At 38.6% G+C, this 16,502-nt stretch overlaps 1 protein-coding gene and 1 long non-coding RNA gene across 4 annotated transcripts in view; one reads left to right on the top strand and one right to left on the bottom strand.

Annotated features, from left to right (window-relative positions):
• EYS (eyes shut homolog) overlaps positions 1-16,502 on the bottom strand; it is a 1,026,188-nt gene that overhangs the window by 912,140 nt on the left and 97,546 nt on the right. For all 3 annotated transcript variants that reach the window (XM_067468024.1, XM_060752827.2, XM_067468032.1), the window contains exon 2: positions 3,052-3,936. In XM_067468024.1, the coding sequence (XP_067324125.1) occupies positions 3,052-3,820 (769 nt within the window). In that variant the 5' untranslated portion in view covers positions 3,821-3,936. The remainder of the gene's footprint in view (positions 1-3,051; positions 3,937-16,502) is intronic.
• LOC137096999 (uncharacterized) overlaps positions 4,266-16,502 on the top strand; it is a 63,399-nt gene continuing 51,162 nt past the window's right edge. Inside the window, exon 1 of the long non-coding RNA XR_010909886.1 lies at positions 4,266-4,315. This is a non-coding gene — a long non-coding RNA (uncharacterized lncRNA). The remainder of the gene's footprint in view (positions 4,316-16,502) is intronic.

Genomic DNA, 16,502 nt, shown 5'->3' with positions numbered 1-16,502 from the left:
TTTCTTGTTGTTCATACCAGTGCTCTATTCCACCCTCAACAAAAGTAACTGCAATGACCAGGCTCTTACAGGAAGCTCCTTGGGCAGCAAGCAGCAGCAGTAGTGACATAAAGGTAATCCATAACTAATCAGTGCAGGGAAGAGTAATGGAGGTGGCCTACATGTAGATAATGGATTGGATCAAATGGAACCCTATCCAGCTGACCACATGGCCACAAACCCTCAGGAGACTCAGGAGTTTCTTGCAAACTTTGGAGTATTGTCTGAGTTTTGTTATTGCAGAGCAAGGCTGAGTTAAGGACCAACTCAGAGAAGAGAACATTGCTTTAGTGATATAGAAGGAAGACACAGCAAGAGAACAACTACAAGGAAGCGACTCAACATGTAGACCAGTGTAGAGTGAGCTGGAAGCAAAGAGACTATTAGGAGTTGCCTGAAGTCTTGTTTAAATAAAGTTTCTTGGATTTTGTTTTATAATTCTTCCTTGACTCTTACTGATAACTAGAACTACATGAAACACAATAGTCATACTGCTATTCCAGGAAAGGAAATTTTGGGCCAAAGCAATCTAAGGTGAATCCATAGAAATGCATGTATTTATTTTATTTTTTTTTTTTAAAAAACGACAACTCAAAGAATCCTAGCCATACTGATTAGGGGATTTAGGGCACTGTAGCAAAAAAATAAAACACAAAAAATTGCTCTTCAAGGCATTGGCTCCAGGAAGGTAATTATTTGACTATTATGTCTCAAATGTTTAAAAAGCAAATGTTCTAAATTCAGGGGGGAAACAACCTACAAATATTTGAGCATAATATACTTTCTAATATTTATTTTTCAGCATGATTTAACAGCTGCCTGGAAATGCAGACAGTTTTAGGATGAATTCTCCTTAAACATGCTGCTTACTGGAAATTACCGACCATAAATTGCTTGTGCTTTTACAGCATATGGGACTTAAATACCGTATAATTATGTTTGTCATTTGAATTGTTGCTATACTGTTATTCACACTTGAGCAATTCTTCTATGTTTTTTTATTAAATGCATACATATATACATATAATGCAATGAGAGCCATTGTTCTATTGCACATGTAAGCTGAATCCATAACTTAGTTCCTAACATTTTAGCTTCACTTGTTTCCTTTCATTATATATAGTTTGCTTTATGCTACTGCAGTCTTTTACACAGCTCATGTTGTCACATCTGACTCGGCTGATTCCCGACTTCTTACTGGAGTGAATGAAAATCTATTTTTGTTTTTTTACATAAAATTAGGGGCCTCATCACACTGGGTTCTGTCTCCATCCAAGGATGCTTCAAGGATGGAGCCCACCAGAGCTCTTTACACAACACAGGGCTACTTTTGGCAGGGCTTTGTCCTTGTTCCGTCCTGGAAGCATCCTAGGATGGAGCTCTGAGAACATGGGTGGCTACCAATGTTCTCAATGCCTACAATGGGGCTACCACATGGGGAAGCCGGGTGTTGACACTTCTAGCCATGTGATGGGGAAGTCTGCAATGCAAGTGGTGTGGGGCACAGAATGATGGTTTTCCCTGCTGCCACATCGATTCATCACACTGGCCAGCGAATTCCACCCCCCTCCCCCGGTCACCCACATTAGACACCTCAATGTGATGAGGTCCTTAGTCAACTCCAATTTGTACATTTATAATAGTTACTTCACATGAAATCTCCATATTGTGCCTGCCTACATGTTTTGAAATCATGGGGGGCGGGGATCCTGTGACATTTCCTTGAGTCCAAGAGTTGGGTCATAATTACACTACAGAAATTTATCAAATATATTGTTGTGATCAAGCTACTATTCATACAAACAAATTAGATGTGTGATTGATTGGAGGTGGAGCCCTTTAACTCTATGCTCCATTAAGAGTTGTCCCTAATCTTGATTCATAATTGGTAAAAGTCCTCTTAGAGCAGTGTTTCTCAACCTGGGGGTCAGGACCCCTGTGGGGGTTGCAAGGGGGTGTCAGAGTGGTCGCTAAAGATCAGAAAACACAGTATTTTCTGTTGGTCATGGGGGTTTTGTGTGGAAGTTTGGCCCAATTCTATGGTTGGTGGGGTTCAGAATGCTCTTTGACTGTAGGTGAACTATAATTCCCAGAAACTACAACTGCCAAATGTCAAGTCTATTTCCCCCAAACTCCACCAGTGTTCACATTTGGGCATATTGAGTATTCATGCCAAGTTTGGTCCAGATTCATCATTGTTTGAGCCCACAGTGTTCTCTGGATGTAGGCGAATTACAACTCCAAAATTCAAGGTCAATGCCCACCAGACCCTGCAGATATTTTCTGTTGGTCATGGAAGTTCTGTGTTCCAAGTTTGGTTCAATTCCATTGTTGATGGAGTTCAGAATGCTCTTTGATTGTAGATGAACTATAAATCTCAGCAACTACAACTTCCAAATGACAAAATCAATCCTCCCCAACCCCACCAGTATTCAAATTTGGGCATATGGGATATTTGTGCCAAATTTGGTCCAGTGAATGAAAATACATCCTACATATCAGATATTTACATTATGAGTCATAACTGTAGCAAAATCACAGTTATGAAGTAACAAGGCAAATAATATTATGGTTGGGGGTCACCACAATATGAAGAACTGTATTAAGGGGTCATGGCATTAGGAAGGTTGAGAAGCACTGTCTTCGAGGCATTCCACACTGCAGAGTGATAGCAGCTTGATCCTACTTTAACTGCTATGGCTCCATCCCATATGATGTATAATTTGCTGTGTCACCAGAGCTCTCCAACACAAAACTACAAACCCGAAATTCCATAGCATCGAGCCATGACAGCCTATGTGGTATCAAAGTGCTATAATTCTGCAATGTAGAGATAGCCTTTAGTGTAAATGGCAGCAAAATTGGACTGGATGTTCTCATTCCCCTTGGTATATTCCTATCAAATCTTTTTCAGCTTCTACTCTGGTTATTTATTTATTTTCCTATTACAGCCTACAAAACTAAACTGTATCATAAATATCATGTATGTTCCCGAATTGCATTTATGCCTACCTGCAAATAGTGGGGGGCATATGCATTCATAAGAATCTTCACCATGTTCTCCTTTCTTCTCTTTGCCAATGCAGGAAGCATTGTTGTAACAAGGTTTGCTGGAGCACACATCAAATTCTTGGCAGAACTGTCCTGAATATGATTGCTTACAATAGCAGTTATATGTTTCATCCCAGATTTGACTGAGGCATTTACCACGTCCAGAGCAAAATGGTGCACTTGGAGACTGCTGACAAAGATGTGGTTTTACAGTCACATTCATTCTAAGTCCTAAAGGACACAGACGTGGTCCTTGAGCGGAAACTTCTGCAAAATAATGTGTGCCAGTTCCAAGCCATTTAGGGTCAATCTGGTGCATCCCACTCAACCTGCAACCAAAAATTAGCTGTGTCTGAGGGACATCTGCTTGTCTAGGGCAGAAAAGAAATTCTTCCATGGTAACATTTGCCAAGTTCATGCCATGTGACTGAAAAGATGGCTCAGAAGAAATGAAGACTGCATCTCCCAACTGAATCTGCAAAGGGCAAATCTGAGGGTTATTGAGAAACATATTTTCAATGACATTTCCCGCATGATCTGAATCAAAACTCCAGCAGTCTGTGTAAAAGTTGGAACAGATGTCTTGAGTCAGGGACCACTTCACCGTGTGCACTCTTGGCTGTGTTTGCCATTCGGAAATCATTGGGTATCTTTTGCAAATGGTTTGCCCATCCACAAGGCTGCTTTGAAGGTAAAGTACTATCACAACAATGGCTGACTTGAGTTTCATTGTTTGTTAGGCTAACTGGAAAGCTTCATCATGTTTTGAAGACAGAATCTCTCCTTTCACGTGATGTGCATATCATTTTACAGAAGTCTACTTCTTTATATCTCCTGCTGCATTACCTAGGGAATAACAGATAAATAGTTTAAAACAGTAGATGGATACTTAGAATGATAGATAATGCAAAATAAAATATTTTTAAAAAGGAATATCTTTCTTTGCTAGAGCATATATCTTGCTTGCAAGCAGTTGTAGTGTTGAGCAATTCTGGAGCCCAGAGATGCAAGATGGCCCTCACCGCCTCCTCCTCCCTCAGAAAAGCCCTAAAAATAGTTAAGAACTTACCAGGCCATCATTAGGCCTTGCAGAACACTTCCTGGAATGTACCAATTATGAGCTAGGATGCGAGGGGTGGGGGGGGGGGAAATTGCTCCTCCCCTGGCCTCCTCGAGCATAATGGGTACTTTCCAGGAAGTTGCTGCAAGGCCTCATGGTGACCTGGTAAGTTCTTAATCATTTTTAGGGATTTTTGTTGGTGTCAGGGTGCCCTGCCAGACACCCCCCCCCCCTCAAAGAAAGTGCAAGCATTTTGGCTAGTATGGGGACAAAAGGCCGCCTTGACCCAGCTTTTTAAAACCTGGGTCAGACTGGACTTTTCCCGTGTCTGGAACAGCCCAGACTAAGGCAATCATTGAAACAGCCCATACATATTAATCTGTTCCAACTTCATGTGAACTGGCCTTGAATTCATGTAAACATGTCAGACAGAACACACCTATGTGCCAAGAGATGGGACTCAGTGGAAATATATACATACATTTGTTTCTTAATGCTATGTTTTTCCTCCTTGGGATATAATCTTAAACATACCCATCTGACAACAAGGTCAATGAAAATCAATGGGGTTTCCCATAACTGAGGGACTTGGCTTTAGAAAAGAAGCTGCAATATTTTCAAGTTTTTTTTCTGACTGAAATAAATTTTACAGTTATTTGCTGTATCTTTTATACCTCAATATTGTTTTGTTTATATATATTCCTTTGTCTCTATTTTAGCAATGGGTTGTCCTATGGACTTTGACACTGCTATATTCTTCCTAATTTATCACAGCATTCCCTCAAGACTCTTTGTATGATTTTAAACACAAGATGGATAGTTAAACAATATTTAAATTCACCTATTATTTTATGACCAAAGGCTGTTGTTGCCACACTGACTCTGATATGGCCAGCAAGGCAAAATAAATTGTACTCAGAACCTAATTTCACTGAGTAAAAAGTGAAGACTCTGAGTGTTCTCATGCAAGAAAGAAAAGTACTTGGAGGATGAGAGAAATATATTTACTGTTTGGTCAAAACTCTTTCTTCTAGGCTAAAAACTATGGGTGACAGCCAAGCAGATATTATTTTGTATTTTATTTTTTCACTAATACTAATACTAGCTGCTGGTGTATAGTTTCTCCTTACTTTCTTCATATTGTATTGTTTGAGAACTAATTTGCTTATTAAATGTGCTATGCTTTTCCAATTTTCCCCAACCAAATTAAAGATGGCCATGGCCATAGCCTGAATATGGTAATGTGGGTTTATACACTGATGCAATTCATCTTTGATCTCCTAGAGGAGAAAAAAAATACAGATTTTGTGTGACTCTGGTGCCAGGGCTGCAAGTTGGAAATGTGTGTGACAAAGATATCCCCTTTGAGGTTTTAATGGGGGCCCATCCAAACAACCCCAAAATGCGGGACCTGTCTGGGTGTCTACCGGGGGTGTCCAAATGATACCCCTGGTAAAAAAAATTTGGAACCCCAGTTATTCCAAATTAATTAAATACCCTATTAGATCTGGGCCTTCCTGAAAGGCTTGAGTCTAATGGGGTATTGGGTCTGTGGGGACTCAATTCTGGGTAGTCATGGAAGTGAGTCCCCTACATCTCCTAAATCTTTTGGGCTCTTGGAGCCCAAAGGTCTGGGGTGGTGCCCAACCCCTCCCCCCAGCCCTCCAAATACCCCTAAAAATTTAGAAAACTTACCTGACTGTAATTTCCTCCTCATGGCCTTCTGGCACAAGGAAATGATGTGCTAGGAGACAGGGGGTGATTCCTCCTCAGGAAAATTTTTCTTTAGCTTTTAGGGGTACTTTGGGGGGCTTCAGGGTGGCTGAAGCTCCTCGAAGTACTGGGAAAGCCTAGATTTTTGAGATCTAGTGGGGACAGAAATGCACACCAATTCGGTTTTTAAACCTGCTTTGGCATACATTTCTGGCTTGCCTGGAAATGCCCTGGGTCACATAGTTATGCTTGAAAAATTACTTTGGTTCAGAATGAAATCTTGCCACCTAAAGGTGTTTCTAGAATGGACAAACACTTCACTGTCTCTAGACTCAGACAAGGGCAGATTCATCCAAATGGGATCATAATAATAATGCCCATGCAACTAAACGCATTGCAGATCTTTGTTGATTCTGCTACTCCCCCCCTCCCAGTTTATTTACAAAAAGGAATGTTAAAGTGAATAAACAACACTTTCTGACAGATTAGTTCATACAGCAGCCATTTAAAACTAAAATGGAAGTCATCAATTGAAAGAGTTTTAAATAAATATTGATAGTCTTCTCAAAATGACTATCATTCATGTCAGCACCAAAATAAAATTTCATCGTCATTATTACTATCATCATCATCACAAGGATCCAACTTTATTATAAGCATAAATAAACAAAGGAGCAAGATAATTCAGAACCTTCTTTTTTCCTGTTTACACATTTACATCTTCTTCGATTTTGTCATGCTCCTTGTCCTGGGTAATCACTGAAAATTGGTACAGACAATTATTTCACTGTTCTGGTCCTAAACCACTAGAACATGTGTGGCAAACACATTCCAACCATTGGTTAGGACTGCTGAGTCTGGCAGTACAACAACATCTGGGGCTCTGCATGATGTCCACCTATTATTTAGAGCTCAAAATGTTAATGCTGCCATGTTAAATTCATCTTGTGAACTTACTGGGAGCCAGTGAAGTCAAAATCATATCAGTGATTATAAATGTGGCCTCCTGTAACAACATAACTACAGAATTTTGCAGCATCTGCGATTTTGATATGTGTTTAAATGTAGTCTAATATAGAACATGCTTACAGTAATCTCATTTGGATATAACAAATGTGTGTGCAATGAGCCAAGCAATGTCTTTCTGAAGACAATCTGTATTAAGCAGACTGCTATTTTCTAGGCAAGAGTTCAGGACCCCCACAGCTTCTTTATACCCAAATGAAAAGAAGAGATAGACATGGATAAAAGAAGTTTGTTGGTGCTAATACTGTGGATGATTCTCAAGATCACCTTTTGTGAAACATTTGCAAAATCAGCAAAAAGGACAAAGGGAAAAATTGACTACTCTTGTGCATCAGCATTTTCAAGGGCTGGGTGAATCGGTTTTATTTCCAACCCATCTCACTTTACTTAACACAGAGGCAAAGCCATTCTATTCTTTTCTATTCCGTGTGTTTACCTAGAAGTCAATTGTGTTTCATGGCTGCATCAAGCTGTGCCATAAACAATCTGAACAAAATGTGTGCGTGTTATGATTTAAATATATTTTTAACACATTTTTCTCAAAAACATTTGTTTTAAAATGAAGTTTCTCTCAAAATATGTATTTCCTTACATATTCAGTTTTTTAAAAATATTTTTATTGAAAGAACAAGATATTGTGTATGTGTGTGTGTGTGTGTGTGTTGTTGTCTCTTCCATTTGTTGCATTACCACTATCCCCTCTTCATATCTCTTCCTCTGGGGAACAGATTTTGTTTTAATGTATGATCACTTCTATCCGGTTCATTTTTCTTGTTTCATAAAGTTCATAAATACTGACCAATCTATTTTTTCTGTGTGTCTTGACTGATTGCCTGAGTTAGTATATCCATTTTCATTATATCTGTCACTTTTAGTACCCATTAGTCCATTGTTGGTAGTTCTTTTGATTTTCATTTTTGGGCTTATGCTATTCTACCTGCCATTGATAAGTAGTGGAGTAGTTTATCATCATTTTTCTCTATTACAAAGTCTGTGATTCCAAGTAGAAAATATTCGGGTTTGAATTGAAAATTAATATTCAATTTTTTTAAATCTCATATTTTTCCTTCCACTTTTTTGCTTTCTTACATGACCACCACAAATGGCAGAATGTTCCAGTACTCTCTTCACATTTCCAGCATTTATCTTTAGTATTTTGATTATATTTTGAAAGCTTTTTGGGTTTCAATGGACCATTATTTATTTACTCTACTTGTATACCGCTTTTCACACCTGAGTGGATGACAACAACAACAACGCAAAGCAGTTTCCAACATATTTATGGCAAAATTGAATGCCTCACATACATATGAAACCTAACATAAAACAACAATAACATATGACTATAAATTAGATCAAAGATGTATGTGAGCTTCTGTGTAAAGCTTCTATCGGGGAAATCCATTACTTTACATATTCAGTTTTAAAATACTCTTTGTTAAATGCATTCCTAAAGTCATTGGATAAATATGTTCCTACCCATACATTCATCTAGGAAGTGTGGATAAGACCACATTAGTAATAATAAATACTATTTTTTTCAATAAGTCTCAATATTCTGTCTATATCAGCTTTACTGCCTCTACATACTAAAAAAAAAAGCTTTTGACTACAGCATGTCTGAAAAGACATGACAAACCAAATATGATGGACATTGATGATGATAAAGGTCAGTGTTCTGTCGTGCGCTGGGCCTGTAAAGAATTTCCTTTGGAACAGGATGTTCAACCTTTGCCCAGCGGGAAGCCAGGGGACCCAAGGAGAAGTTCTCAGAGGTTTTCCACCACAAATGATCTTTAGATGGCTTGTGAAGTATAACAAAGTCTTTTATTAATGACCAATCAAACAGAAACTTGTCTTCAATAAAGCTAAACAAATGCTTCCAAGCTTTATGCAACTGGTGACTTCCTAATCTTGCCCACGAAGGACAGGCAACTGTCTTCAATAACTTCTTCTTTACTTTAAATGGAAAATCCCCTTTTTAACTTCTCCCAGGCTGACTGTAATATAACCCTTACTGATGTGGGCTCCGCTACCGGGTCGAACTGCGTCTTGAGGCACCGAGTGGACCTACCATTAAAGGCTTAGATATTCTCCAGCTGGAGTTCTTTGGTTTTTAGGGCTGTTTTCCTGGAAATCTTTGGAGACTCTTAAGACTGTTCTCCCCTGGAAAGTCTTGATGCTCTTAAGACTGCCCCCCCCCCCCCGGAAAGTCTTAAGGGTTGAAGCTTTTGTACAGGAGAAGCTTGCACACGTCCTGTACATTAGCTTTCCTTGCTGAGACTAACTAAAAATGGCTCCCTTCCCTTCCCAATTGCCCTGAGCAAAGGGTGGGACCAAAACTTAACGATGATAGACAGGTGACTTGCCCTATGACTGCAGCCAAAGAAAGCCATCTATCTGCAGAGTCCCTGAAACCTAGGACTGCAAACAAACATATAATACAGAGCAAATAAAGTAGGAGCTCCTGGTACAGCCATACCAGAACAGTCAGTTCTATTACCAGAGGTACCATGGCCTGGAACACTTCAAGCAGAAAGATTCTGTGGGAAAATTATATTTATTATTAGAGAAAAGTGCAGATTCTTAATTGCTATTTACCACCACATGACACATACTCATCTGTGCAAGGCTAGTGAGAGCAGATTTTTAAAGTCAATATTTAATTGTAAATTTACTTGGAAGAGCTATATATGTGTGCCTTTCAAATAATATACATGTTTTAAAATGCACAGGGGTCACAAGTTACAACATAAATTAAAAAAATTAAGGAAGAAGAGCCAGTTTATATTAACTGCTGATCACACACAAGCCTGGGATGTTTATGTGAGGTTCAGAAAACCTCCATGTGAAATTTTTGTAACCAACTGCTGCTTATGCTGCTGTGTTGGCACTGTTGTGTGCTTCTGAGCAATTTCTATGATAATATAGTTCCTCTGTGGTCGAAATGTTGCCACTTGTTTGCCTGATTTCATTATTCCATTTAGAAACACATTATATTTCTAAACAATACTTAGCAGTGCACATTAGATTTGCCTTCTGCTTCTGTTGCCTTTGCTTTCAAGCTGAACATCTAAGAATTCCAAGTCAGTGTTTGCTGTCCTCAGTGCAAATACACTGTGATTTTAAAATAAGACACTTCACCTTTCATGTGCCTAAGAAAAAGAAGCCGCACATTTCCCCACATTTGTACAAGAGAACAAAGAATAGGTTTCTACTCTTAAGTTTACATCTGTGCTTGAAATATCAAGCATCTACACTTTTTTCTTGTCAGAATAAACAATTACAAACACCAGAGTGACTTAGAAGGGGAACAGAAGAAGTAACTTCCTTTCAGTTGATATTTTACACATTTTAACTAGAGGAAAGGCCTCATTGATCATGAGCCAATAAGCTGAACAGCTCTATGAAGCACTGCTCTAGCATTGTATGAAATGAAAATTATGCAGATTCCAGCCTGGGAATGGGCAAACATGGACACACTGTGAAAATTGGAGACCACATATCTTTGGAATCTGGGCATAGCTGTAGCTGTCCTAGCATGTTATCAATACATACTTCCAAAGTACATATCCTGTGACACCAGTCAATTCCCAGATTTCTGTTAAAATATCATAGGATGAACCATGTTGGTTCAGATCAAAAACCTACCTAATTAAATATTCTTTGTACATAGCAGCCATCATTAACATCATATCATCATCATCATCAGTGATCATTTGTGGCTAAGTGTGATTGTTTTCTATGGGTAGAATCTTGGTGGTTGGTAATTGTAGAGACCTATTCTGAATATCAGCCAACCAGTTGCCATAAAGAGAAAGCCACCTCCAGGAAATGGTTGCATTTAATATTACTGGGAGGTTACAGATAGACATTAGACAACTCAAACAACAGGCACTGATAAATCCATCTTACATATTTCTAAACTGATTTTAAAGTCTGTGTGGGCTGGTCCATGAGATCATGAAGAGTCAGAAATGACTAAAGAAATAAACAACAAAGTTAGACATATTACAAAGGGGACTCAAATACATTATGGAAAATAATAGATTTTATTTATATCAAGGGGATCAACAGAGTCTGGGTTCCATGCCAATCAACACTGGGATGGAAATGAAGCTAAATTGTATATTGAATTTGGGGATTTTTTTTAAAAAAAAATCCTGAGTCTATATGAGTGTCCAGTTCTTGAAAAATCTTGTGAAATTTTCTGAAGCCAATGTTAAAGAACAGGAGAAAGGATATTCTGAATCCTGTACATGTGGTTCTACAGCAAAAAGAGCATCAATAGCAGTATACATTATATTACAGATTTAGGGCCATTCTAGTCAGGGCCAAATTGTGAAAGGAACCAGGATTTAAAATCCTGATTCAACGTGAGACTTAGGACTCACAGAGAGCCCAAATCCCAGGTTTTTCCTGGTGTGTGTGTGTGGCTACATCAGAAATCGACCCGGAACAGCACCTAGCCAGCCCCCCATTACCCCTCTAAACTTATTGATGGGGCTTGGTTGCATCCTCAAGCCCCTCAGAGTAAGCTTCTGATGGAGAAGAGGGGGACTCCCCCCTCTCCAAAACCTCTAATACATCATTTTGACACATCCGAAGCTTTCTCTGAGGAGCCTGAGGATGCCACCAGTGCCCTCTGGTAAGTTTAGAGTAGAAATGGGGAACTGGGAGAGAAGGATGGTGTACCATTTGGTTCCCTCAGGCTTTTAGAGCCTGAAGAATGGAGATGGCAATGGGGATTGGTCCTTGGGATCATGGAAGGTGGTCCCAAGAGTCAAGTTGCACAGGTCAAATAATTCAAAAATAAGGTCTGGATCTTTTGAGGGTCTCTTTTTTAGTCCAGGATAATTCTGGAAATTCCGGTTTATCTAGATTAATCCAGATTAACTTGGGGCACCTTCTTTTTTTCCCAGCAGCCTCCTCCGTCCCTTACAGCAAATGCTTGAAGCAAATAAGGCTGGAATGAGAGAGGGGAAAAAAGAGATAAAAATTCTGGAAAGGCTTCCCTATTATTTCTAACACTTGTTGGTAGTAAATGAGTCATATTCTGAGAAGAAGCCTGAGGACAGAAGTTGAGTTTCTTCGAAAGAAATTATATACTCCAGAAAGAATCCCACCGGGAATTCACTTTCCCAGTAGCACTTCGCATGGCACAGATGTAGGAATGCATTGTGCCAATACACTCACAAAATGATGAAGACCAATAGGAACTTCCCTTGAATAAAAAACATCTATTTTTACTGAAAGTTGAATTAATGCTTTAATTCATAATATACTCCTTCACTTGGCAAGGATGCCAATCTAATTGCAAATGGCACCAAAGAAATGAAATTAATAGAACTCCAGCACTGCATATAATGTGCTTTCTTGTTGTATAAATTATTGAAAGAGCAGTGCAGATTCTGGGGAAAAATAATTTCTCAAGGACCGGTAGCAGGCTTTCCCCAAAACCTAAGAGCAGCATAAGGCCAGGCAAAACTCCCTATGCGTGCTATAAATAAGATAAGGCCCAGGAGAAATGATGGCACCTAAAGGAGCTACGGTCTCAGAGGCTGAAACATTTCCCACTGGCTCAGGTCTCACTGGGTTCTACCCCAAATCTAGGCCTTTTGAAGGAGATTGACCTCACCTATTTCCACCATCCACTGTTTCAGAAGAAAGTCACTCATGTGCTTCACCTTTGGGACACACTTTTATTGCATGAAGTCCTATTCCTTGGTCTTAATCCTAACATCAAAGGCAAGGGGATGTTGGTGACCTAGAAAATATACTAGGCTTGGGCGATTTCGTTTGTTAATTTCGTAATTCGTTATTAATTCGTATTTAAATTAGCTTATGAACCAATATTGAGCCATGCAGGACTACTGTGAGGAGTAATTAAAAATCGAAACAATTTTTCCAATTTATTTCGTATTGTTTCGTAATTGTTTCGTAATTGGTTCAAAATTTTTTCGTAATTGTTTCGTAATTATTTCAGTATGTCTGGTGCAAGTTTTATAGTTGTTGTTTGTTTTATCAGTGATAAAAAATAAATTATCACACCAACAGTCAACAACAGAGGGAGAGGGAAGCTTCAGAAGTTTCCCCTGTCCCATTTGGAGGGTTTTTTAGCATATTGCGCAATCGCGTCCACCATTAACGAATCGATTCATAATTTTATGAAATTTCGTATATTTCAAAAAAATTTAAAGGGAAATTTCGGAATTCTTTAAAAAAACGAAACGCAAGGGCCCCCCTAAAAACGAAACGAGTTTAGAACCAATTTTTTCTGTAATTACCCGAGCCTAAAATATACCCTTCACATTATCTAGCTTTGTACTGACTCTCCTGAAAAGGCACTTACTATATGCTAAAATGTTTTTGAGCCATTTTTATTCATTAACTTGTGTTGTTGAATACATTTCATCATTTACCTTGCATCATACAAAGCAATATTCTGAATCTTCTTTGGGTTTTAAATATGATCTCAAGACAGCTACAATTACTTCCGTTTGAATGAATGATCTTTTATATTCATACATCTCACAACAGCAATGCAGCTACTTTTCCATCTGTGAAATCCAATTTTAAGCACAACATTTGTGCTTGTTAGGATATTTGATCTTGAATTAAAACACTAGAGCCTTAATAATTCTCTGTGCCTAAGTGAACTAGGCTTAGCACTATTTCAAAATCATTCTCTCTAAATGATTACCCTTTCTTGCTGCTTCTTGAACACAGAGTGGAATTAATTTATGCAAAGTAGATGCAGCTTTCCAGTTCAAGAAGAAGGAATTGCCATATAGCATGACAGCCAAATTTTGAAAATCCCAAGCATCTCGCCTCTTGTTACAGCATTTCTCCTCCTGTCTTTAGAGCATGTCTTTTCAAAATAAGCCTAGACATAGAGTTCTGCTGAGAGAAAGGCAGAATACAAATAAAATAAAATAAAGACAGGGCTATGAGTTACTTTGTTGTTGAACGCGTTGAGGTCATTTCTGACATTCAGTGATTCTATGGCAAAGCTATCACAAAGTTTTCTTGACATGGTTAGTTCAGAAGGGGTTTTATCTCTTCCTCTAAGTGTGAAATAGTAAGACTTGCTCAAGGCTACCCAGTGAGTATCCATGGTCAAGTGAGGATTCATAATCCAACACTCAAACTACTGTAATATGCTAGTTGTCTAGGAGTTATTACTAAAAACAATATGGGCATGATTAAAGAAAGGAATTCTATAGTTTAACTGTCTCTTTCCCCGATGTAAGAAAATTAGGCAAGGACTTTATCCCATAGACAGGAGGGAAGGGGGAAAGTGGGGGGGGGGGCAAGAATCCCTAAGAGTAGAGACCAAACTTTTGCCAGCAAGTTCCATCTTCAAGGATGGTCAGCACAAAGTTTCCTGTTTTCTTCCAGCTTTCCTCTGCCTCCTACCACTGTCTTCAGTCAGGAGCCGGGGGACACCTGAGTCCTGAAAATGAAGTCCTCTCTCTGTCTTCACATGCTAGCAAGATGGATTTTCATGCACAGCCACCTGAAATGGCTCTGAATCATGGAATTGTCTCCATGGGAAGATGGTAAGAAAATGCGGATAAATTAGGGGTAAGGTCAACTGTTTTAATATCTACAATAATGTTAATCATATTGCAAAACTGTATAAGAAGGAATGAAACATCAAGGCACTTCATAGTAGGAAATCATAACTAAGCAGCAGATTACATAATTTTGCTTGTCCCTGGCAAGTCCTGTCCCAAGAAATAAAATAAAATAAAATAAATAGGTGGGAAGGGGGGAAGAATCAGATATGACATGACATGCAAGATTTTATTTTGTTTGATTTGAAAAGCTAAAATGAAGAAGCTGGACAAATGGTGAAATGCAGTTTCTTATGGTACGCTTTAAGACTAAAGGACAAATCTTATATCCAAGCTATCCTGCAGCTCTAATATAGCAGATATTCTGAAATTGCAGAATAGCATACTTTGAATCAGTTCTTAATTTGACTTAACATATTGAGGTCTGCTTAATGTCAAAGACTTAGATAAAGCAATATATTTTTGTTACAAGCAAGATATTGAAGAAAGAATTAATTAGCTTATACAGGAGATGAACTGAGTGAGGCAGGAAAGTGTAAACTTCTAAGACTGCAGTGCAGCTGCAACACGGGAAAAATATTTAATCAGTTTTTTCCCCAGTGGATAGCACCCTGTCCTTACTATATATTGATATTCTTATTTTCTTCCACAATCTACGATTTAGACTCATAAAAGTACTTTGACAGGATCCCCCAAATTACAAAGCATTTTTGGTACCATAAACCTAAAAAACAGCATCTGTACAGACTGGCATTCTATCAGGGTTTTTTTTTTTATTGTGGTGCTATAGGCCACAGAGGCTTTAGGCTTCAGTAAAGTGACATAGCACAAGCCACATAAATATTATCCTGATGCCCAAGCCCCATCATTGCAAATATAACTGGAAATCATTCCAGTACAGCTCGCCAGGCACACATTGGATTACACATGTATATCTGTTTGAAGATACCTGTCTCCAAGTACAACTATAAAGAAAAGGAACAGAAAGGGAGAAAACACCCTACTTTTCAAAAGCAAGAAACTTGACTATATATACACCCAATAAATCTTTCCCACAGAGTCCCAATACATCTAACATACTGGCGGACAGTTTTAATGCTGAACTTTGCCCAGCATGCTTTTTGAACACCTGCAGCTCAACCATTAAATGAGAGCAGTGTTCTTACAGAGCCTGAGGCTCATTTTTTAAATGTGAAATAATAAAACCTAGCGTAACATGATAAAAGAGTCCAGTAGCAGCATAGAGGCACCATAGGGAGCCTACAGTCTGTGCAGGAACACAAAATCGGCTGGTTTAAGATGATTGGTTGGTCAACAAGAAGATAGATTTTTTTTCATATCAGGGTCTTGAAAAGCAACTGTAGCAAAAGTAAGCTGTTGGGATTAGATGTAATGTTTTACACGTCTCCAAGTATGGCATGATTGCTTTAGAAGTGGAGAACAGCTAATGTTATATTTTCAGATAAAATATTGCGCTAAAAAGACTCAATTTAGTGGTTCCAAGTTACCCAAATTCTCTCCCATCCCCTTTTGTCATGAACCTTGAACAGAACATAGGACCAAGCATAAAAACATTACTGAACTCAGTTGCCTGTGATCAAAGGTATGTCTAAACTGTACAATTATTGATGTTAAGCAGTTTGGTTGCCATGACTCCATCCTATGGAATTCTGGCAGATGGCGTTTGATGAAGGGCTCAAAACACCCTTGAATTTTAAAGGCTCCACCCTAAACCAGAAATTCCAGTATTCCATTGGGTAGAACCATGGCTGTTGTGAAAGCACTACAGTTATGTAGCGTGCATATACCTCCATTGCTGTAATCAAGGTATGTGTGTGTATCACTTTCTCACCAATAAAATCTCTGTTCTAAATAAAGAAGAAAGTTGGATAATTAAAGTTCCAGTCCTAAAAAGCCCTTGCAAACAATTTTGTGGATGCTCAAATATATTTTCAATATATACATGATCACATTTGTTAGTGACTCATTTCAATATGTGGAATTTTAGCCCTATACACGTGGTCACTTGAAAT

The sequence above is a fragment of the Anolis sagrei genome, chromosome 1 (genome assembly GCF_037176765.1).
Source record: "Anolis sagrei isolate rAnoSag1 chromosome 1, rAnoSag1.mat, whole genome shotgun sequence".
NCBI lineage: Eukaryota > Metazoa > Chordata > Lepidosauria > Squamata > Dactyloidae > Anolis > Anolis sagrei.
The sequence above is the reverse complement of the archived record's forward strand: the minus strand, read 5'-3'. Positions and strand labels throughout refer to the sequence as shown.